At 46.5% G+C, this 22,893-nt stretch overlaps 1 protein-coding gene across 6 annotated transcripts in view; it reads right to left on the bottom strand.

Annotated features, from left to right (window-relative positions):
- The window catches only part of BLTP2 (bridge-like lipid transfer protein family member 2), a 28,878-nt gene extending 6,193 nt beyond the window's left edge, over nucleotides 1–22,685 (bottom strand). For 5 of the 6 annotated variants that reach the window (XM_060289999.1, XM_030862014.2, XM_060289998.1 and 2 more), the window contains exons 1-31: nucleotides 22,568–22,685; nucleotides 21,584–21,707; nucleotides 21,014–21,063; nucleotides 20,569–20,716; nucleotides 20,266–20,384; nucleotides 19,973–20,033; nucleotides 19,600–19,789; nucleotides 18,883–19,006; nucleotides 18,598–18,722; nucleotides 18,291–18,358; nucleotides 18,039–18,184; nucleotides 16,962–17,080; nucleotides 16,687–16,850; nucleotides 16,269–16,527; nucleotides 15,556–15,761; nucleotides 12,540–13,632; nucleotides 11,915–12,106; nucleotides 11,571–11,773; nucleotides 11,306–11,424; nucleotides 10,964–11,184; nucleotides 10,457–10,647; nucleotides 10,224–10,323; nucleotides 9,890–10,092; nucleotides 8,712–9,006; nucleotides 5,909–6,066; nucleotides 5,428–5,634; nucleotides 2,158–2,257; nucleotides 1,742–1,924; nucleotides 1,124–1,245; nucleotides 492–647; nucleotides 288–409 (exon numbers count right to left, since the gene is read on the bottom strand). In XM_060289999.1, the coding sequence (XP_060145982.1) occupies nucleotides 288–409; nucleotides 492–647; nucleotides 1,124–1,245; nucleotides 1,742–1,924; nucleotides 2,158–2,257; nucleotides 5,428–5,634; nucleotides 5,909–6,066; nucleotides 8,712–9,006; nucleotides 9,890–10,092; nucleotides 10,224–10,323; nucleotides 10,457–10,647; nucleotides 10,964–11,184; nucleotides 11,306–11,424; nucleotides 11,571–11,773; nucleotides 11,915–12,106; nucleotides 12,540–13,632; nucleotides 15,556–15,761; nucleotides 16,269–16,527; nucleotides 16,687–16,850; nucleotides 16,962–17,080; nucleotides 18,039–18,184; nucleotides 18,291–18,358; nucleotides 18,598–18,722; nucleotides 18,883–19,006; nucleotides 19,600–19,789; nucleotides 19,973–20,033; nucleotides 20,266–20,384; nucleotides 20,569–20,716; nucleotides 21,014–21,063; nucleotides 21,584–21,707; nucleotides 22,568–22,635 (5,636 nt within the window). In that variant the 5' untranslated portion in view covers nucleotides 22,636–22,685. The remainder of the gene's footprint in view (nucleotides 1–287; nucleotides 410–491; nucleotides 648–1,123; nucleotides 1,246–1,741; nucleotides 1,925–2,157; nucleotides 2,258–5,427; nucleotides 5,635–5,908; nucleotides 6,067–8,711; nucleotides 9,007–9,889; nucleotides 10,093–10,223; nucleotides 10,324–10,456; nucleotides 10,648–10,963; nucleotides 11,185–11,305; nucleotides 11,425–11,570; nucleotides 11,774–11,914; nucleotides 12,107–12,539; nucleotides 13,633–15,555; nucleotides 15,762–16,268; nucleotides 16,528–16,686; nucleotides 16,851–16,961; nucleotides 17,081–18,038; nucleotides 18,185–18,290; nucleotides 18,359–18,597; nucleotides 18,723–18,882; nucleotides 19,007–19,599; nucleotides 19,790–19,972; nucleotides 20,034–20,265; nucleotides 20,385–20,568; nucleotides 20,717–21,013; nucleotides 21,064–21,583; nucleotides 21,708–22,567) is intronic. The other variant, XM_060290000.1, reaches the window with a different exon arrangement.
- Between the last annotated feature and the right edge of the window lie 208 nt (nucleotides 22,686–22,893).

Consider the following 22,893-nt stretch of genomic DNA (forward strand, 5'->3'; position numbering starts at 1 on the left):
TTATTTTTAGTTTAGTTGCACAGTATCAAGGCAACAAAAATGATCTTTCCGAACTACCTGTTTTTCTCCTTTCCCCGGCGGTACTCTAGTAAGGATCCTAAGAAAGGGCTCTCCTGTTCTCAACCTGTTGGCCAAGTCCAACAAGACTCATTCAGGAAAAGGTGCCTGAATCTACTACATCAGCCTTTGATAATACACACTAGACCTAAAGACTTATCAGAACACAGGCAAAAGAAATCGACTCCAGCTGGGGCACTGGAAAAGGGCTGGAAAGAATGCTGTGGCACCTGATGAGGATGTTAAGCTCTTCACTTTCCAGCTGTAGATTGGCCTTCTCCTGGTTTAGCTGCAACTGAAGCTTCTGGTTCAGGTCAAGCAGGTTCTCATTCTTGCTGTCATCCTGCAAAGACTAGGGAGCCAGATAAGGAGAAACTGAGAGATTTCCCTTGTCCTAGGAGACTTCCCTGTCCTCAGATTGCCCGGGAGACTACCTTCATGATAGAATACATCTGCTTCTCCAGCTGCCGTATCTGGGCCACATGCTGCCGCACAGCCTCCTGTAGGTGTAATATGCTGCTGCGCTGCTCCTCAGGATTGCTAGAGATCTCAAGCTGGAACCTGACCCGCTGCTTCTTTTCACTATGCTCCTAAAGGAATGCAAAAGGAAATGAACAATAGACAAGTCTTGTAGTAAAGTAAAACAGAGAAAGGAACAAGAAATGATGATCTCTTCTGGAAAGCTCAACTTTCTCTCTCACCATTAGTGAGAGTAAGGGGTGAGCCAATGCAGAAGATTTGACAATGTGGATTTCACAATAAGCCAGTCCCACAGGGTAGGGGTAGAGGTGGGAAGTGGGAAGTAGTTTGTTTTCAGAGGTATGTAAGTGACTGAGTAAAGAACTGACCAAGAAAAACAAGTAAACACCTCTACAGTCTTAGGGACACTCAGACCTTTCCTAAATAACTAAAATTTCAACTGCTGCTGCTGACTAAAAGAGGATGTACTAACCACAAAGCCCTTTTTCAGTCTGAAGCATGGCTTTTCTTACTGGACCCCAAATAAAGCACAAGGTCTGGTGATTCCTGTGAGACTAACTGGCATTCTATAAGGGCCCATACTCACCTTCCGCTTGGGTTCTACATGGAGCAGCAGGTTGTTGACGATATCCAGGATCATGGCATACTGAGCCGGGTTTGTGGAGATTTCCAGCTCATGGTGGATGAGGGTGAAGGTATCCACAGCCCCTAGGTAATTGTTAGCAGCTAAATAAGAGACTCAGTTTCTCCCTAAATGTCTACCCCATCTCCTAACCCATATCTAGAACCACTTATGTTACTTAACCCCATAAAAGGTCTTGGTGAGATATGCTCATGGGTAGAAACATGTGCTTATTTCAGAGTCAAACAATATCCATTCATTCCAGTAAGTTTTTTTTTTTTTTTTTTGGCCGTGCCTCACCCTCGCAGCATGTGGGATCTTAGTTCCCCAGCCAGGGATCCAACCCGCACCCCTTGCAGTGCAAGTGCGGAATCTTAACCACTGGATCGCCAGGGAAGTCCCCCATTTATACCAGTTCTATTCTCTCCTAACAGAATTTTAAAAATGTAAAGCAAAGTGAAATGTTAATGCCCTAGGCACACTGGGACTCTTAGTAACACTTCTGCCTCAAAACCACTAAGGAAATAACTGCTTTCACAAGTTCCCTAGTCCTCTCCTAAAAGCCTTTCAAAGCCTGAATACCTTCCTGCTTCTTTAGGAGATCTTCCTTTTCCTGGTTCTCATGAACCTCAGGTGGCTTAATCTGAGTTGCCAGCTCAGGATCAATGTCATGGCTGTAACTAATATAGTACATTCGGCAGCTGCAGCGTGAAATGATCCGCTGGACTTGCTGGGCTTGTTGCGCCTCAGCTGGCTGGTTCCAATCTGCGAAGAGGTAGGAAAGAGGTAAGAGAAAGACATTCTCAGAAGAAGTATTGTGAGAGCCTCCCAGCTATGCGTGATGTCTAGGGAACTCCAGACACTTGCTTTCAACATAGCCTAACACAAAGTGGTCCTATTCCACACACATTAATCTTACAAACAGGTAAGGAAATGAGGCCCCTTAAGGATGCATGTCTGCTCCTAACCACGTAATGGGGGAAGAGGTGAGAACTGACCTGTGGTAGTGGTAACCATGCCTCCCACTGCCTGCCCGCTCTCCATCAGCTCCTGCACAGAGTCCAGACTACGCTGCCGGTGCTCCTCAATATTCTTTACCTGAAGACAGGGATACAGGCACCTTTAACTCCTGGGGGACCAGTAGCTTGTCCTGCACAAGCTCCATTATATATCTCCATTATATCCACTATACAAGTTTAACACTATCTAGATTTTCACTGCCTGGAATAGCTTGAAGAATCTCCCAGGGTAAAGGACATATGTCCCTCTCTCCTGACCCAAACCACCCAATTCTCCAAACCCAACTGAGTTACATGCACGTTTTGCCAGGCCTCAGGCCAGAAAAATACAAGCTAGGTTAAAACCAAATCATGTCCCACCTCACACCCATTAGGATGGCTACCAAAAAAATTAGAAAATAAGGCAAGGATGTGCAGAAATTGGAACTCTGTGCACTGTTGATAAGTAAAATGATACAGCCACTGTGGAATTTCCTCAAAAAATTAAAAACAGAATTGCTGTATAATCCAGCAATTCCACTTCTGGTTATATACCCAAAAGAATTGAAAGGAAGGTCTCAAAGAGAAATTTGTACTCCCATATTCATAACAGCATTATTCACAATAGCTAAAAATATGGAAGTATCCCAAGTGTCCATCAGTGGATGAATGGAGAAGCAAAATGTGGTATTATACATACAATGGAATTCAGGTTTAAAAAGGAAGGAAATTCTAACACATGCTACAACATGGGTGAACCTTGAAGGCATTATACTAAGTGAATAAGCCAGTCACAAAAGGACAAATATATATGATTCCACTTATATGAGACACCTAAAATTTATATATATATATAAAAGAGAGGTATTTAAGAGTAGTCAAAATCACAGAGAGAGAAAATAGAATGGTGACTGCCAGGACCTGGGGGAAAGGGGAAGTGGGGAGTTACTGCTTAATGGGTATAGTTTGTTTTTCAAGATAAAAATAGTTTCAGAGATGAATGGTGGTGATGGTTGTATATTACGAATGTACTTAATACCACTAAACTGTACACTTAAAATGGTTAGGATGATAAGTTTTATGTTAAGTTTATTTCTTTCGTTTTGGCCACGCTGCGTGGGATGCAGGATCTTCGTTCCCCAACCAGGGATGGAACCCTTGCCCCCTGCAGTGGAAGCACGGAGTCTTAACCACTGGACCGCCAGGAAAGTCCCTTTTTTCTTTTCTTTCTTTTTTTTTTAAATGTTTATAAATTTTATACTATGTATATGTTATCACAATTTTCAAAAATGGAAAAAAATCAAATCATGTCATGGGCAAAAAAAATTCATCAAAACCAATGACTTCCCACCCATTTTGGTATTCGTGTGTTTGTGTTCTTGCTGTTTTCTGTCTTCAGACCATTGTGACACTGTTGCCATGGGGGAACGGAACTGAATTCTTTTGACACTCTCTGCCACGCTGAAGTCAAAGTGAATAGAGTGAGTGATATGAGAAGAACATAAACAATCTGTCAAGTCACAAAAAAATTCATATAGGAAAGGCAAGATCAAAGTCTTTCCCACCTAAGCCAAGGACATTCCACTCTAATGCTAATATCACAGCCTGAGAAAAAACGAGTTCACTTGCAAAAGAACGCATGCCTAAAAGAAGCAGAGGCCCAGAAAATGTCAGATCTTCTATAGTTCATCCTGCCTATCTTTGCGTGAGTAGTTGCCACCTTCTGTGCCTATCTCCTGAGACTACTGGTAAAGGGTACTGCTTGCCTGAACTACAACTGTAATATACCAGCAGGACCTTTCATATTACCAACAACCTGACCCTTACTTGGCTTGACATCTGATTAAATGCTTATTACTTATATAACTCATATAACTTATACTTGGGGTTGAGCCTTAAGGTCATTGGAGTAAGAAGTACCAGCCAGGGAGGAGGGAAGAGGGATTAGCTTTATCCCCATTGAGTAGAATGAAAAATGAAGTATTCACATTGGTCCTAATCGGATGTAGCTGGATCCAGTAACTCATCTGAATGTACCATGCCCAGCACAATGCGGACACTTAACACCTGTTAAATAAGTAACCACAATGCAGAATATTGGCTAGGTACATCTCATAACCATTAGATCTCCCAATAAATCTGATGCAATTATATCACAGAAATTATAGTACAAATTTAGTTTTACCAAGATGCTGAAAAGAAAATTTATAGCTTAGTCCCTGCCAACTGCTCACAATCTCACCTTCTAACAAAAACATTATCTTGACATACACTAAGGCTTCCTCAAACATACTGACCTAAAAGAATAAAACTGGGACTTCCCTGGTGGTGCAGAGGTTAAGAATCCGCCTGCCAATGCAGGGGACTCGGGTTCGAGCCCTGGTCTGGGAAGATCCCACATGCCGCAGAGCAACTAAGCCCGTGCACCACAACTACTGAGCCTGTGCTCTAGAGCCCGCAAACCACAACTACTAAGCCCGCGCGCCTAGAGCCCGTGCTCCGCAACAAGAGAAGCCACCACAATGAGAAGCCCGCACTCGCCGCAACTAAAGAAAGCCCGCGCGCAGCAACAAAGACCCAACACAGCCAAAAATAAATAATAAATAAATTTAAAAAAACAAATAAGACTACTTTCCATCTGAATGAAGCTTTGTATTTTTCAAAGTACGTTCTCATTTGATCCTTTCAACAGTTTTCTGAGAGTGAAGTATTAACTCAATTTTACAAATAAAGGTGACTTCCCAAGGGCTCATGGCTACTAAAACAGCAAAGGTGAAATCAGAACTCACATAATAACCTGCCTCCTAGACAAGCAGTCTTTCTACTCAACCTTACCGATTTGCTGAAATGACCAATCATCTTCATCAGAGAGATGAGAGAAAGGGCAGATAGAGAGCTTATCTAAAATTCTGACTTACTGCCTGTTTTTTCGGCTGCCTGCTGATTAGTGTGATCTTATTAATAGGGGTCAGCAATCTCAAAAATAAAAAAGTTCTAACCCATTTTATTCTCATGTAGGGAACTGAGAATCTCCCTTGCAATGAAATAGAATAGTATGAGATTTAAAAAACAGAAAAAGCACTATGTGTTCACAGATCACAGGCCAGAGACTGCCAACAGTTTCTACATTCAAGTGTTATCATCAGCCTCATTATTCTGCCAACCTGGTAGCAACAGGTACTGTCAAGGATCTTGCAAGCTATTTTGGCGAAAGGGGCCAACTATGGAAAACTGGAGATACAACGGGCCTTCCCAGCCCTGCTGACTAACCTCTAACCAGAGCTGTCGGCCATCCTGCTCAGTGGGGCTGCTTTCAGTGGTGGCAAAGTACTGCATGCCATCCAGTAGGCAAGTCCAGGATGTCTTTTGCTTCAATGTGTCACCATACCAGGCTGGATGGTGTTGGCACTGCAGCAGCTGGGCTTTGGCAGCTGACACAATGACACAGCCTTCTGTCTCCGCTCCACGAAGAACCATCTACGCCAGAGACAGAAGCAGAGTCACAGCACCAGGGCCACAAAGAATATGGAAGGTTAGTGAAAGGGCCTGTACCAATGACTGCAGCTGGGTCTAATTCTGGCTTACTGAGTGCACGCTACTGGTTTTTAGTAATGGAAGTGATTATCCATGATACCTGTTAGAACAATTTTTTGGAGCTCTACCCACCTATTCTTATTTAGAGGTGGGAGAGGTAAACACATATGACTATGGTCTAGCCCTATCTTTAGGTGCTCTAGTAAAGAGAAGGTACCTGGCAGTTGACCAGTTCAATAAGGCAGTTTCGGTTATATATGTCATCCGTCTGGCAGGCAGCAATGCCACACAACTGGTCACTCACACCTGACTCCTCTTCTGTGAACACTACAAACCTATCTGTCTCTTCAATCAGCTTCTGCAACATGTAGGCACCTGGCAGAGAAATATGAAGTGGGGGAAAAGCCACAGAGTCAAAGGGATAGAGAACACATCCAGGGCCAAACTGATCTTCCTTCAATTTCTCTAGAATGTATTCTCCCCAACCTGCAACTCCAGCCCAGCCCACTCCACCCCTTGACCCCTGGGTAAGGGTTGTCATTTCACTTTCCTTCAATTTTAATAAAAGTAACAGATTCCCAAGAGAGACTTAGAAATGCTATCTAAGTGGTAGCAATCCTTTCTCTTAGGCATATCCACCTCTGAATTACTCTAGGATCTTTTTTCCTTCCATTTTGTTCCTTCTCCTTTTCATTTCATATTGTTTTAAATGCTATTTGTTTGTTGACCACTCCTTTCCACATAAACCACTCCCTTGCCATCAGTGTCACTGTTCTAGCTCTACTGCTTTCTCTGATTATGACTTTAGATCCTCTACCTTCTCCCAGGTTTTAGAGATAAGTATATCCCCTAAGGTCTGTCCTTGGCCTGTTCCCTTTTCTTTTTTCTAGAGTTTGTCCAACAGTGTTGTGGTTAAGAGCACAGAATTAGACTAGTCTGCCTATGTTCAAGATCCTATCTCTGCCAGTTACTTGATTGTAACCTTGCTTGCTTTAACCTCTGTCTCAGTTTCCTCGTGTGTAAAATAACACTAACTATCTAATATGGTTGTTGAGAGAATTAAATGGAATAATAATACATAAAGTATTTCGCAGGGTACCTGCCACACAGTAAGCAACTATTATCTCCTTGGCATTAACTCTTAGTTCTATGCTGAAACTCCTAAGTCTCTACCTCTAGCCCTAAGCTTTTAGATCCTCATTTCCACCTGTTTTTTAGACATTACCTAGAGGTACTACTTACACCACAAACTTAGCATGTCCAAATACGAACTTAACAAACCTATACCTCCCCAAACCTGTTTATTAGCCTCTGGCTCTCCTAGTTACCATCAGGCCAGTCACCAGGCTCAAAACCTCAATCATTATCACTTTATCCCTATTTTAACTCCCTCTTCCCACCAGCTGCCAAATCTCTTATACACATAATAACATTTCTATTCATCCCCTCATCTCTATTCCCACTGCCTCTACCTAATTCAGGCTCTCCTTTCCTCTTGCTGAGACACCATAATAGCTTCCTAATTTGTCTCCCCCACCTCCAGTTTCTTTCCAGTCGTCTTTCCATTGCCAGATTTATCTTCCTAAAAGTAAGATTCTAATGACACACCTCTATTCAAAAACCTTCAGTAGTTCACCACTGTTTACTGAATAAAGAACACAAACTCCTTAGCCTTGTATTTTTGATGGTCTACCTGCAGTTTTCCCTTCCAGCATCTTCACCTGTAGCTCTACTCTATGCCAACCCAAACAGACTGTTCACTCTGCTCTGAACACATTGAGCTTGACCAACTCCACTCCTTTTCAGGATGTTCCTTTTGCTTTTAATGCCCTTGGTCCTCATTTCCACATGTTCAAACCATACTAAGCCTTCAAAGTCCAGCTCAAATGCTACTTCCTCAATAAACCCTTCTCTGATTATAGTCCCTCCTTCACTACAGTCAAGAACAGCTCACATATTCTTTAATTTCTCTCTAGCGGCATTTATCATTTTTCACCTTGTTCTTAAATTCACCATGAACTTGCATTCCTCTGTACTTGTTGTTCCCTCTCCCTAAAACGCCCTCTTTTCTTTCTTTGTCTATCAAACTCTTACTCATCTTTTAAGACCCATCTCAATTATATTATCTTCTCTGTGAAGCCTTTCTAGACTTCCCTATGCTGATTTAAATACTTTCTTCTTGAACATTCTTATAAAGCGTCTTCATGACTCTCCCCACACACACCCCCAACTGTGCTGCACAGCATGCAGGATCGTAGTTCCCTGATCAGGGATCGAACCCGTGCCTCCTGCAGTGGAAACACAGAGTCTTAACCACTGGAGCACCAGGGAAGTCCCTCATGACTCTTAGTTTCAGAGCTTCCCCCTCATCTTTACATCCCTAATGTCTACGGTCATGTCTGGTACATTATAAACCCTCAGTAAAGCTAAAAAGTGAATCTATGAATGAATTGGAGTGATTGAGTCAGTGAATGAATGAACTAATCTTAGCTCATCCAGAGACGATAAACTTGTTGAGTCAAGTAAAATATCATATATTCTGTATCTCTCACTAAACCCAGCACAGTGCTCTGTGCCTATTAAGTACTCCATAAACACTTATTGACTGAACAAATTAATTCATCAAAACACAAAACAATTCTCTAATCCTTTGTTTCTTTTCCCTAGTCATTGTAAGTCATCACTCCTTCCTGATCCTCTTCTCCTGGTCAAAGGACCAGACAATTTTTTTTTTTTTTTGGCCACACAGCGCAGCATGTGGGATCTTAGTTCCCCAACCAGGGACTGAACCCGTGTCCCCTGCAGTGGAAGCGTGGAGTGCCAGGGAAGTCCCATGGACCAGACCCTTTAATGCCCCCCATCACTGCTATATAAGACTTAGGTGGCCTAATATGGAAAAACAAGTTTCATCTTTACACACAGATCGAACCAGTCATAATTTAGTCCTTCTCAAACTCCTGTCCGAGCCCACATACATATTCTAAACCTAACCCTATGGAGTCTCGTCTCCCCCAGCTTACCTCCTGAAGACGCCTTATCAGGCTGTCCACTAAAGCTGGGAGTGTTGACAGGAGGTGGGGCTGGGGCGCTGGTTGGAACACTCTGCTTTGGCTTTTTGGCTGGCATCTGGGGATCAATCTTTAACCCCTTCAGAGCCTCAGTAGAGAGATTACGTTTGAGTACAGCTGCCTTTTTGTAGCCATCATATAAACCAAAGGCAATGTCCCGATTGGTGGTTGTCCAAGAAGCCCGTAAATCTACCAAGTGCAGCTGATGTGTGTGAAAAGCAGGATCCCCAACTCGAGTAGAGAGCTCCTAAGAAACAGGAAAAGAACCTCAGAGTAGCATGGAAATTCCCAACATTCCTCCTAGACCACAAATGCAGAGATAAAAAACATGCTTGTTGAGTAACAGACCTGTTCTGAGGGATACAAGACAACCCTAGAGAAAGAAAACCTAAGTGGTCTTAGTGTGTGCACTAGATTACACTCTGACTATATCCACTGTATTTTAAATGACTCAGAGAATTTCAACTAAAATCCTTCCTTAATTGTGTGTGGGGGGGTGGGGGGACCACCAAATAAGGCACTAGAAGCAAAAAGTTTCACTCTATTTCCTGAAGAGCAAGAGACTATCTTTACAAGGAGAGGGAAAGAAAGGAATTTTCAAAAAGAGGGATGGTGATACTAGTGCGTGCATCATAAAGTAACAACATATATAATTAGAGTGTAGTTTAGGAACATCACCAGGGACTTAGCCTGAAACCTACTGCTATGGACTGAATTGTGTACCCACACCAAATTCGTATGTTGAGGCCATGATCCCCAATGTGACGGTATTTGGAGATAGGGCCTTTAGGAGTAATTAGGTTTAGATGAGGTCATGAGGGTGGGGCCCTCATGACAGGATTAGTGTCATCATAAGAAGAGACATAAGAAAGCTTCCTGCTTTTCCTGCCAGGTGAGGTCACAGTGAGAAGGCAGCCATCTGCAAGCCAGAAAGAGAGCCCTCACTGGAGGAACCTGGTCCTCACCAGGACCATGCTGGCACCTGATTTTGGACTGCCCAGCCTCCAGAAGTGTGAGAAATTTCTGTTGTTTAAGCCACTCAGTTTATGGTATTTTGTTATGGAAGCGTGAGCCGACTAAGACACCTACTGATACAGAAAAGGCAGTAAAGAGAATGTGTCAGGCGGTACCTCCTCAGCTGTGCGATTGCTGTGCCGTTGGTAGGTAAGGGAGGACAGGCTCAGTAGGTGGGTCTTTGTTACCAAGGGATCAAGGCAGTGGTCAGCATTCTCTTCAGTGGGCGAGGCCATCAGGTAAACAGTCACCTGACTTAAGTCACTAACCATCTGGGTCACACTCCAGTCAGAGATGAGGCGCCGCATCACTGTGCCCGCTGAAAAAAAGAGGCACAAAGAGCCCATGCAAACCAGTACAGAACAGTGTGGGACAGAAAGAGGAGGGAAGGGAACTGAGAAAGAGGACAAGGAATAGGCAAGGACAAGTGGTGGGAGCCTTTGATCTTACCTTGAGGTATAAGCCGCTGAGTTCCCCGAGTGAAGACGTGGCCCTGACTGCACTCAATTTGGATGCCACGTTGCTGGGCGAATGAGGCCCAATAATGCACCTGGCAACAAGACAGCATAACACTGAATGAAGGATGGCATCAGAGAGACGATTCAGAGACCCAGTAAGAGAAAACAAGAAAACTAGAGAAGGGGAACAGAACTGCAGGTGTCAGCAGCACCGTCAAAGCTGACCTGCAGCTGGGGAAAGAGTGCAGTATAGGAAAGCTGCTTGTAGTGCTGGCCAAGTTTCTTCTTGCTGGGTTTCAGGTTATTGAAGAGCTTTCCCCTACAAATAGGCCTTGTGACACTAGTCCAAGTTGCCCAGAAGTTCTGCATCCAGCGCAGGGTGCTACTATACAGCAGAATTCGGGGCTGGGATATTGCTGCAAAGGAAACGACAGACATTTCCTAGCTGTGGTTAAAACACAGAGATGAAGCTAAATCCTTCCCTAGCTTCAGGTTTTAGAGATTTAAAAACCCAAACAGCACTCAAGCCTCACACTCAATATCCCCAACACCCTCTCCTTTCAAAGACCCAAGCTCCCTACTTTCACCAATCCTCTTCCAAAAAAACATCTTGACCCAAACCCTCCTTTGCTCTTTTCCTATCCCCTCTCCAGAGGGTCAGCTGAAGTCCTTGGTGTCTAAAGTTCATCCTCCCAAGCCCTTCCTCCCCGCTGCCCCAGATCCAAGCCTCACTTCCACTGTGCCGAGTCAGATCCATCTTGATGGAGAGATTGAGGTTCTCAGAGCGAAAGGCCCGGTAGGAGTCATGAAGCTGGCCCAAGGGCACCTCAGGCAGGAACTCTGGGGCCCGTAGAGTGACACCATGGTGATCATGGGGGTTCCCATGACATAGCCACTGCAGGTCCAGTGTCATGCAGAGGTCAGGCAGGTGAAGGAAGCAGCAGTCATCATACCTGGCTCACAACAGAGCCCTGGCCCTTAGTGCCCTGGTCACTTGCAGCCCCTCGGCTCTTCCCCTCTCCCCCCACCCTGAGTCCCACACCCTGTTGAGGCCCCATCTATCACCCCACTCACTTAGAGGCTGTTCTCACGTTGACATCCAAGTCACCCTTGAACACAAACTGACCAGGTTTCCAATGAAAAGACAGCTGGTTCCACTCCCAGTGCATATTTTCAGTTGTGTTGTATGGATCCTATAACCACCCCAAAAACTTGGTCAGATATGAATAAACATATCACCTTCACCTCCCAAATCAGTACCTTTCTCTCTTCCCCCATGTGCTGTACAAGCCCCAACCATACCATCCTAATAAGAAAACAGTTCCTCTGGACCCCTCACCTCAGTAGCCAGCTGGTGCAGGTTTGCCTGTTCAATGTCCATGTGCCAGTCCCCATGGAACAGAAGACGGCTCTTGTCCCACCAGGGCAAGGGTGGGCTGGGGTCAGCTGAGGGCTTGGTCAAGAGGTCCACAGACTGGCCAATCAGTGTCCAGGCTGGATCCCAACACGGGCCCCATACCACTGTGTACTGGAAGATTTCCGCTGGGGTAGAGGAGCAAAGGGCACAGCCTGCTATACAACTTCATCCCTCTCTTCTCCCTTCACTCCAGAAAGGCTTCAGCTCATCTCCCACCCCAGCCATCACCAACATCTCAGTCAAATCATTTGCCCTCCTCTACTCACAGTGAAAGTCGTGATAGAATTTGAGTGGGGGCATGTTCCTCTCCACTGCCACGTTACCCCATGGAAGCCCCAAGTGCAGGATTTGACGCCGACGCGAGCAAGGCTGACCGCTCTGCTCGGTGCCCACAAGTCGACCCATCAGCCGCCAGTCACGGATCTCAAACAAGTACCGGGGATAGTCTCTTATCCGAACTGTTATTATAGGGAGGATACACACCAGCTACTCAGGAAACTGTCTTAGCACTCTCGGGCACTTTCCCCCCCGCTACTATTTTTACCCATCTATTGATATTTTACAAGATCAACTGAGAGAATAAGAGTTGGCAGTCGGCAGCAAGACTGAAAAAGTGCACGGAGACCCTGAGCAGACAGTGAGGGGAATAACACTGAGACCCAAGAGCCGCACTAACCCTGAAGATGACTGTGTTAGTACCTTTGTGTTTAGCCAAGCGGTTTCAGGGTGAAATTCAGGAACAAAGAAAGGGAAGAGGAGTCCACCCATCCCACTCCACCCACCCCAAAACAGCCACATTTCCCAATATAACTGAGCTCCTCTGTAATCACTCAAAGACCTCCCTGGACAAGGGCAAACACTAGGCCCTGCAAATAGGGAAGTACTACTTACCCAGAAATGTCTTGACACTGCACTTGAGCATACGACACCACTGGATGACAAGATCTACCCCCTCCGCAGGAAAAGGGCTGCCTGGATCAAGCTCTCGAACCTGCTCTACCACACGCTCAGGCCCGTGGAAGGAGGCATCTGCCAGAGCCACCAGCTCTAGCCCTGCCAGGCTCCAAGTGAGCAGTGCCCGGCGCATGGGTGTGTTGCCATAGAGACGACGGGAGCGCTGGATGTAGATTTCGATGTTTTTATGTTCCAAAGAGGCATAGAGCTCCTCAATTTTGCGGGCAGGCAATAACTCCCCATGCTGCTTCCGAAGAGCAGCCACTTTGGCATCCAGCAACTGCAGCCTTTTGGCACTCTCCTTACTTTCATCCTTCATCAGTTCATAGTTATCACGAAGTTTCACCTCAAAAATATCATCCAGGAAAACCCATGAGAAGTGCTGAACCTTCAAGAGTAGATCAGGTGGGAGGTGGGCAGAGCTTGGAGAAGCCTGAGAACGAGTTCCTCCATGCAGTCCCTTCAGCCATTTCTGAACTCCCACAGCCTCATCCAGAGTTCGAGAAAAATCATACTGGTAAGGAAACTCCACTGAGACTGAACCCAGGGAGAGGAGCCAAACACGGTTCCGGAGGGTCTGCAGCACAGGGAAGGGGTTCCGGTGGAGGATCATCTCCTCCAGCTCAGGCAGCAGCTGCACCTCCACCTCCTTGAAGTTGAAGATGCTATTGCCATCGAACCCAGCAGCCAGCTCTGGGCAGTAAACCTGCAGTGAACCCCCGTGCCGGCTCAGAGACACACTCTCTGCAGCCAGGGTAATGAACCTGTCCTCAGCTACAAAAGCTGTCAGCTTAGCTGTGCTCACCTCTAGAGTCAGGTTTAGCAGCCGCTTTGGGGGAGAGGGCTCAGGGGGACAGCCTTCTGGCTCACAGGCAGTCTCTGGAGTCTCTAGTGCAACAAGTGGAACAGTCTCAGGAAACAGAGTGGCTCTTAGTAGGTCTCGGCACTGCAGGGTGGCCAGGATATGCTGGTACAGGTACATGTGACCTGGAGGGCTCCAGAGTAAGGTCAGCCCTGCACCACACTGAACCTTTAGAGAGCAAGAGAAAAGGATCTATCAATTACAATGTCCCAGAACACAAGAGACACACCTGGCTCAAGAACCATCTCCACTCAGAAGTCTCTCCTGAGTCATCACATTAATTACCCCCTTGTTTTGCTCCTCTTTGCACTAATAAACTGAGCTAACAGTTCTTAACTTATACTTACAAGCACTTACACTTTTTTTTTTTTTTTTTTTTTGCGGTACGCGGGCCTCTCACTGTTGTGGCCTCTCCCGTTGCGGAGCACAGGCTCTGGACGCGCAGGCTCAGCAGCCATGGCTCACGGGCCTAGCCGCTCTGCGGTATGTGGGATCTTCCTGGACCGAGGCACGAACCCGTGTCCCCTGCATCGGCAGGCGGACTCTCAACCACTGCGCCACCAGGGAAGCCCCACTTACACTTTTTAAGTCCTCCTCAACTGGATTCTAAATTGTCTGAGAGTAGAGGCCATGTATTTTATTATTTTTTTTTAACATTTTTTTTTGGATGTGGACCATTTTTAAAGTCTTTATTGAATTTATTACAATACTGCTTCTGTTTTATGTTTTGGTTTTTTGGCTGTAAGGCATGTGGGATCTTAGCAGGGATCAAACCCACACCTCCTGCATTGGAAGGTGAAGTCTTAACCACTGGACTTCCAGAGAAGTCCCGAGGCCACATATTTTAATTCTGGTATCTACCACAGTACATCCAGTATATATACATGTACTCAATAAGTTATTTGGCTTTATGTTTCTGCTCATGAGTTATCTTTCTATAACAACCACACTCTGTAAAATAACCATTGCAACAATCAACTGGAAAATGTTTCATGCATTGATTGCACCTTGACTTCATTCTTAAAATGTGTAAAGAGTACTGGTCACACAAGTTAATACAGCAATTGACCTATGGGAAAGTATGCCTCAAACAAGGGAGTAAAGACCTTGTCAGCTTGAAAAACAAAGTCAATTCTCAATAGTTAAGCAGAGAAAATTTAAATCCCAAGACAAAAAAAATTCCTTTGAGTTCCAATCTCTGAAAAGGAAACTCTTCAGTTTCCAAAGGAAGCTGAAGTCTGATGAACAGGAACATATCCCACTCTCCCCTCAAGAGGGCCTTACATCTGTCTGATACTCTGAGGAGAAAGATATTGGGAAGCCTCTCAAAACTTTCCAGTGCCCCCATCTTCAGATCTCTTCCAGTCTTTTGATGAGCTGAGTGCTTCAGTAAAATGATACCAGATCGTGACCTTTAAAAGCCCTATATTTTTCAGATATATGCACTGAAATCTTTACAGTTGAAATTATATGTCTGGTTTCTGCTTCAAAATAATCCCAGAGAAGAAGGCAGGGATGACTGCTCAGAGTTTAGCTAAATGAAGCTCGTCGTAAGTTGGTAATTATTGAGGCTGGATATGGATGCATGGAAGTTCGTATATTCTCTCTAGTTTTATATATATTTTAAACTCCACATTAACAGTTAAAAATGTACAGAACAAGGGCTTCCCTGGTGGCGCAGTGGTTGAGAATCCACCTGCCAATGCGGGGGGCATGAGTTCAATCCCTGGTCTGGGAAGATCCCACGTGCAGCGGAGCAACTAAGCCTGTGTGCTACAACTACTAAGCCTGTGCTCTAGAGCCTGTGAGCCACAACTACTGAGGCCGCATGCCACAACTACTGAAGTCCACGCGCCTAGAGCCCGTGCTCCACGAGAGAAACCACTGCAATAAGAAGCCCACGCACTGAAACGAAGAGTAGCCTCCGCTCACCACAACTAGAGAAAGCCCACGCGCAGCTACGAACACCCAACACCCAACACGAGGTGTTATATTTCTCATAGGTGAGTTTCACAACATGACTCAAGACTGGAAAATGCTCTAAGCCTAGGAAAAAACCAACCTGACTCCACCTCCCCACAGAAGCATTACCTCTAGAGAGCGGATGCTGCTGTGATAGGTGATGGAGAGCATGGAGAGGCTGAGCACTGGAGTGGGGATGTCAGGAGCCTTACAACAGGGTTGCATCTTCTCTGTGACCGACTTTACCAACGCAAGCACAAGTCCTTGAACACCCAAGGTGGAGGTTTCAGCACTTCCCAGGACGGTCAGTGTGTCCAGTCGGATCTCTGAAGCACCTAACATCCAGAAACCATGTCAGGCTTGGTTCTCAGCTCTCAAATGGCAACTTTAGTCCTCACTCTCCCTCCTTCCTTATTCCTTTCACTCTAGCTATCCTTACTCCCCACACCTTCCTAACCTCATTTCTCATGTTTTAGGGAAGTTTTTCCTCTCCCATTTTAACCTAACTAGATCTGGCAGGGCCAAAGAAGTTCCCAAACTCCTACCAATTCCCCAGAGGTATATCAGTTACTCTCTAGAACTAGATACACAAAGAAATAAAAAACTAACTGCATCTCATTCTCTTGATCAGATATCAAAGCTGTCTTTTTCTCATGCACCTTGCTATTTGTAAACCCTTAAGAAACATCAAGAAGCCCAATAGTTATGCAAGACCTTCCAACATTTCATGCCTCTAATTTAGAAAATTTTCATATAATTGGTCTTATTAAGTGAGAAGGAGCAGCATAATCTGCTTAGGTTACAAGCCACCCACTTCAGTACAGATTTCCTGTCCCACTTACCGACCAGGGCAGAAAGGGTGAACAAGTTCATGTCCTCCACCTTCAAGTCCACCTTCCACAGTAACGACACAGATTCCCCAAATGAAGATTCCCTAGAGACAGCTGACTTCCCAGATTGTGGGCCCATCAAGGACAATATCCGAGAAAGACACTGAGCACAGGTATCTGATACTTCTACCTGCAGTCCTCGGATGGTACAATCAAGAAACAGGGTGTCTGACTGAGTGCTGGACAGGCCCAGAGGCTGGTTATAGCTACCCTAGAAAAGAAGCAGAAGGACTCCATCAGAAGCATGCCAACACACAGTTCTGTAACGCACTGATGCATCGTCTGCTGCCAAAAAAAGATGCTCAGTGCTCTAAAGCATGGTAGGATGAGGAAACTACACCGGCTACTATTCACCAAAGTCCCCACCTACCTGTAGTGTGAAGGAGTCCAGGACAAGCGCCTCACCCCAAACATGCATATTGGGTGGGTGGGGTGCCCGCTGAATGTGGGAGTCACTGCCCACCCGCCAGCAGAGGTGGTCCACAGTCAGGACACCCCGCTGATGGATACTTTGTGGTCTCAGGTGTTGGTAATCTGAAAAAAGAAGGTGGGAGAGAGGAGTTCTTTGGAGCCACAGTGGCCATCAATTGGGCCGAGCTCCACTAATGAACAGATTCTTGTTCCTCTTCCATTGCACAGCCTTACCCAGAGAGATGGAATTGAATCCCAAGGCAAAGGGTGGTGTATCTCCAAGCTGAATGGAAACGTTGACATTGGAGATGGAGGTGCTAAAGATGATAGGAGCCAGGATTTGAGGGAAGGTTCTGCATAGGGACAAGACATCACTGTTTGATAAGGAAAGAATTGCAACTTCCTACTATGTAACAGACTCCTGAATCTCTCAAAAGACAGGGTGAGTTTTGTTGTGATTCTCAGGATGGGAGGCAACTAGAAAAAAACAGACTGAATTCATCAGTTCGCTCCCACTCCCAGTGATAATCCAGAGACTTATTAGGTTGAACCAGATGAAACTGCCATTTTCGTAGATCGAATGTGATGAAATCAGTATATCTTATGATTTAACTTACTACAATCAAAAGCATCGCTTCCGAACTGACCTTAAGTTCTCTATGCCAACACAATGCAAGTACTACACAGAGTCATGGCACTGCTGACATGATCTGTCACCTTATAATCTAAGGCAGACGAGATACTGTTATCATTTAAGTTCAGTTCAACAAATGTTCATTTCGTATAACAAGGAACTGTGCTGGGCATTGAGGACATAAAAGCAAAGAGGATGTCATTCTACCACCAGAGTCTAGTCTAACAGGGAAGATATATAAAATAGGTTTGCTACCGAGTCTGAGCTACTGAAACTGAGATTTAAAAAGCTCAAACAATCAGCGACTTCCCTGGTGGCACAGTGGTTAAGAATCCGCCTGCCAATGCAGGGGACACGGGTTCGAGCCCTGGTCCACGAAGATCCTACATGCCGCAGAGCAAATAAGCCCACGCACCACAACTGCTGAAGCCCGTGCGCCTAGAGCCCGTGCTCTGCAACAAGAGAAGCCACCGCAATGAGAAGCCCGCACACCACAACAAAGAGTAGCCGCCACTCGCCGCAACTAGAGAAAGCTCAAGCGCAGCAAAGACCCAACGCAGCCAAAAATAAAAAATAAAAAGATCAAACAAATACATATTTAACACAAAATGCCACTTTAGACCAAAAAATCCAGGAATCCACCTGATAAAATGGTGGCTGAAAAAGATTACACTGACCTTTTTTTCGTTTGCTTAATAACAGATGAACTAGACTCTTGGGTCTCCAGGGCTAGCATGTGCAGCCAGTGAGAGAATTCCAGATGCCGGTAATGAATAATACAAGTGTTCAGAACCAGGGAGGCTGCGAGGTCAATGGTGGTCACCTGGAAATAAGAACACCAGAACTGTGGGCTTAGGTTTAATTTCATTAGCTCATGATGCGATGATGCACAGAGAAAGAAGAAAAGGAATGATTCTTGGTCAACACACCTGCACACTAGCTTTGAGGGAGTTGAGGCAGACAATGCGCTGGCGGCTCTGGGACAGCAACAACCCATCTGTAAGGGCAAAGGGCAGATCAGAAGGAAACACTGGGAGGGCAAGAGGTAAGACTAGGAGAGAGTAAGAGGCAGGCAAGGAGATGAACAGGTCACCAACACTATTTTCTTTCAGTATGTTGCCACCTCCCCTTCCTCGGTTACAGTGATATTAAATTAAGAAGACCAAGTGGGGCATTGGGGAAGAGTGTGTCTGGTCCTCCCATTCTCTCTCAGTACCAGTATCCCCACCCATGGACCTTTCAGAAGGAGTTCAGTGCTCATCTGTGCCATATCAGAGTTTGCTGTGAAGCTTCGAAGGGGCAGCTGATCCTCATCACGGTGGTACAGGAAATGCAGCAGCTTCAGTGTCCAATTGAGGTGCCTGGACCAGAGACAGACTCTGGCTTAGAAATATGTGGGATGCTATTCCTACTCCCTTTATCCCCTCAGACAAGCTCAGTGCAGCTACTAGGCTGGTTATGGAGACCCCAGCACATAGCTCCGACTATCTCTCTCCACACTTCTGTCAGGAGAGATCTCACCTCTTTTGACTATTCATGGACAGCACCACACTTGTGATCTCCATCTTCACCTTGATTTGGTCTGGCAGCTGCTGAAGGAGGTACAGGCCAGGCAGAGTTGGCTCAGCCAAGTTCTCTATCACCTCTGAAAACATGAATGAATAAGACAAGAGCCATCAATCCTTAACACTCAAGTCTCCCAACACGCTGTGCCCTCTTTGGCCAAATCCTCCCATATAAAGTAGGCTAAGCAAACACCCAATCTTAGGTCATAACGCAAAGATCCCAGAGATCCAGGGACTTGCTGTACTTCCTTCCCCAGAGTCTAAAAAACAGTATGGAAAGCAGGTTGTTACAATGAAAAGAATATGGACTTTCGGGCCAAATAATTTAAACCCCATTTTCACTACTGACTAGCTAGGTGATCTCAGTCAAGTAACCTATCTAATCTTCCTACGCTTCAGTTTCCTCATTTGTGAAATGTTAAGGAGTTAGTACAGGAACATACACAAAACACAAAGTACAGGTCTAATTCATGATAATTACCCACTAAATGTTAATTCTTTCACGCACCACAAGCAAATGCCCTATTTCCTCTAGCTATCCTCAAAGGCCAGGGTCAAAGGCCAAGGCACTAACAAATCACACCTGAACAAGCGGTGAGACCACTATTTCTTTTCTACTTCCAAAATAACCCAAGAACAGGGAAGCTAAGAAGCTCACTGACTGGGGCTTTACCTGAACAGGGAACAGGCTTGGATGCCAGGCCTGGGCCCTGGCGCAGCAGCTGACTATGGAAGAGGCCCTCATGCAGTTCAGCATGGAGTGTCCACACATCCACAGTGATCGCCTTCAGCTGCCGGCTTCTGATGCCCACCTCTAGACACAGCTTTAGGGTAAGTGAGAGCTCCGCTAGACAGGTGTTCTCCTATAGGGAAGATACTCCTCTAAGGTGTGAACGCGTAGGGAGCTTGGGATCAAAATGCTGTGATCTGGAACACATCCTTGAGGGAACCCCATAGCACACAGAATCTGGAATGTAAGCCCTAAGCTCCTTCATACCTCATGCCCAGAAGAAAACAAGGCATCTGAATGACCATGGCATACTCACCAACTGGCCACTCTTTAGAACTTTGCTGTTGATCTGACTTAGGCTCACCTCACATTTCAGCCTGGGAAAGGAAAAAGATTAACAGCACTTGGCCCCTTTCCTCACCATTTACCTTCAATCAGGCTTTGTGGGCTGGAAGGCACAAGGCAAGCATTAAGCGCCTAATCTTACTCTCTCCTCAAATTACACAGAATGAGAACTTGACACCTTGATAAGAAAGCCCTGACATCCACCCACCCTAAAACAACTATAAGGCAAGAAAGGGACTAGCAAACCTTCTACCCAGTGCTTACCTCTTCCCATCACTATCCAAAAGAAAACTGCTATCTCTGATCTGAATATGCCACAAGGATTCAGAAGTAGCCACCTTGAGAACCATGATGTTTATAGAATCTACATGAATGGAGAACAGCTGAAAAAAAGATGCAAAAATGAACGATAATTAACATCAAGGCAACGTCCTTCCTTTCCAGTGGAAAAAGAATAAGAGGCAGCTCTTAGTATTATGCCTCAAATACAGCAAAAAAAAAATCCACCCATGACTCCACAGCCAGCCATTCCTACTTCAGTCCAGCAAAGTGGGAAAGTAGTCTCACCTGGCAGAAGATCTTCAATAAGGATGGGCTGAAGGACAGCTCCTTTTGGTGCACCCCAGTACTCTGGGAGAATGGGGCAAACAGGCCAGAAACCTTCTGTAGGTCTGTTCTGATACGTACTTCGCCGAAGCACAAGGCCACATAGTGTCTGCCCAGAAGAGAAATCTCACTGCCATCATGTCCATCCCTTCCATAGCAGTCTCTTCCCCTCCCTCACATTCACCTTCCCATCCTCCCTAAAAATGTAGCTCAAATCATGGAAGATAGTCTCATAGTAGTTATCAATATCTGTCCCACAAAACAATAGCTTCAAGGCTAATCCAGAGACATCAGCAAGAACCCACTTCCCTCCTTGGGCTGTGAGGCCTCTGTAACAGAATCTCATTTTGCAAACCACAATCCCAAAATATTCCCCAGGAGGAGAGTGAGGTGATAGGGTACTCACGGCAGATCATGGCTAAGGAGTTTGCTGGAAATCCACAGGCTATCAATTTCCTAAAACAGTGTGGGAAGAAGCTTTGTACACTAGCGGCTAGGCAAGCCAAGAGCAGCGTGACAAGATAGGAAGGGGTCTAAGGAGAGGAGGACGTGCTATAGCCCTTCCACTAAATATTCTCTATCCCATTTCCACCAGCTTCTCTCCTCGACACTATATCCTGTTCCTCTAATGACACTGATTGAACTTGTTTAGTATTTCTCTTTTATGGATATGTTGTCCTGTTTCCCCTCTTACATTAGAACAGTAAGCTCTTCTACTTTCTGTTATCTTTGTTCTGTGCTTTACTTCTGTATCTTTCTTACATGCCCTGGACACCCTGTGCCTTATAAGCATTTATAAAAGAACTTGCATCAATTCCAGTGTTCCTAAACTAGCTCTAAAATCATCTTGGCAAAGGGATGGCAAGGCCGGGGTTAACTAGGAAAGCCACCAGAATATTTTAAAAAAAGGAAATTAAAAGTTGAAATTCAGTTGGATCAACCCAAATACATTCCCAGGAAGTTTCCTAGGACTCACCACTGTTTGCTGGTGCTGCTGAAACTTAAGACTGACATTTTGAATCCAAAAAAAGGAGCCAATCTTTAGTTCTGCCTGCAGCTTCCGCTGACACCACTTGGTGGCCAACCGGACCACAAGCCACCTGCAGAAAAATCCTTGTGAGTTCATAGGACCCTCTCCCAATTATTGCCTCCCTCACCCCCTGCGGGTCCTAGAAGGCCATGCAAAGGGACATGAACTGGAGGTGGATCTTCTTGGCAACCCTCCTGTCTCCCAAAACACCACTCTGTGACATACATTCAGCCACGCTGATCAGGACCGTAGCCCCAGAGTGTCCCCTCCACCCAGATGAAACGAGCCGAACTAAACTCCACCTTTTAAGTTGGAGACAAAAGAAGGCAACCCCTCAAATCCTCAGGAACCCCAGAGGTAGAGAGAAGAGGCCCCAACAGGAGTCGAAGTACAGGCATCCGTGCCAGATGTGCCATCACATAACCCGCAAAAGGTCTCCTTCTCCGCCCTCCAGACAGGTGTCTGCGGGAAGGCAGTGCGGGCTCACACCAGCCCGGCTCAAATGCCGCTCTCCCTGGGCAGCCAAACCTGTTCCGGCTCCCCAGGGCGAGGCTGCAGGTGCCCTTCGCGCTCGGGGAAGGGGACGTTCAGGGGCATGTGGATGGGGAAAGAAAAACCAGCCAGCCGGGGCCCCCCTCATTCACACCCCTATCCGCTCCCCAATCTCAGCATCTTCTCAGGCCTCGCCCGCTTGCTCAGTCTCCCCCCACTCTCGGTTCCTCCGCGCCAGCTCCGGTCGTACGCCCCGGCTCGACCCCTCCCCGCGTTGCGCGCCCCCTCCTCGGCCCCTCCCCCTCCGCTGCCCGCCCACCTCCCCCAAGACCCCTCCCCCTCCCGCGCGCCTCTTTCCAGCGCGCGCCCACCCCTCAGTATCTTTTCCTTCCCTTCCCGCCATCCCCCCCACACACGCCGTAGCCGGGATCCCCTCACCGGCCTAAGAAGAGGGCGCTAAGCGTAACCAACAGCAAGGCCAACAGCGCAGAGAAGAACAGGGGCATTCCGGCCCCGGCCCAGCCTGGCTCCGGCCCCCGCCCTGCCGGGGCGCCCCTCCCGCCCCGCCGGCTCCGAGCTGGGCCGCCGCGGGCCGACCGGCAGCACGCGCAGGGATGGCGCTGGGCGAGGAAGCGTTGGCGCGCGTGCGCCCCGCCCCCCCCACAGCCCGCCAGCCAGCCAGCTGTCTCCCTGCCGCGCCCCGCCCGGCGCCCGCGATCCAGTGGGGCCGACCGGCTGCGTGCGCGAAGTGAAGGCGTGGCTCC

This window comes from Globicephala melas, chromosome 20 (assembly GCF_963455315.2).
Source record: "Globicephala melas chromosome 20, mGloMel1.2, whole genome shotgun sequence".
Lineage (NCBI taxonomy): Eukaryota > Metazoa > Chordata > Mammalia > Artiodactyla > Delphinidae > Globicephala > Globicephala melas.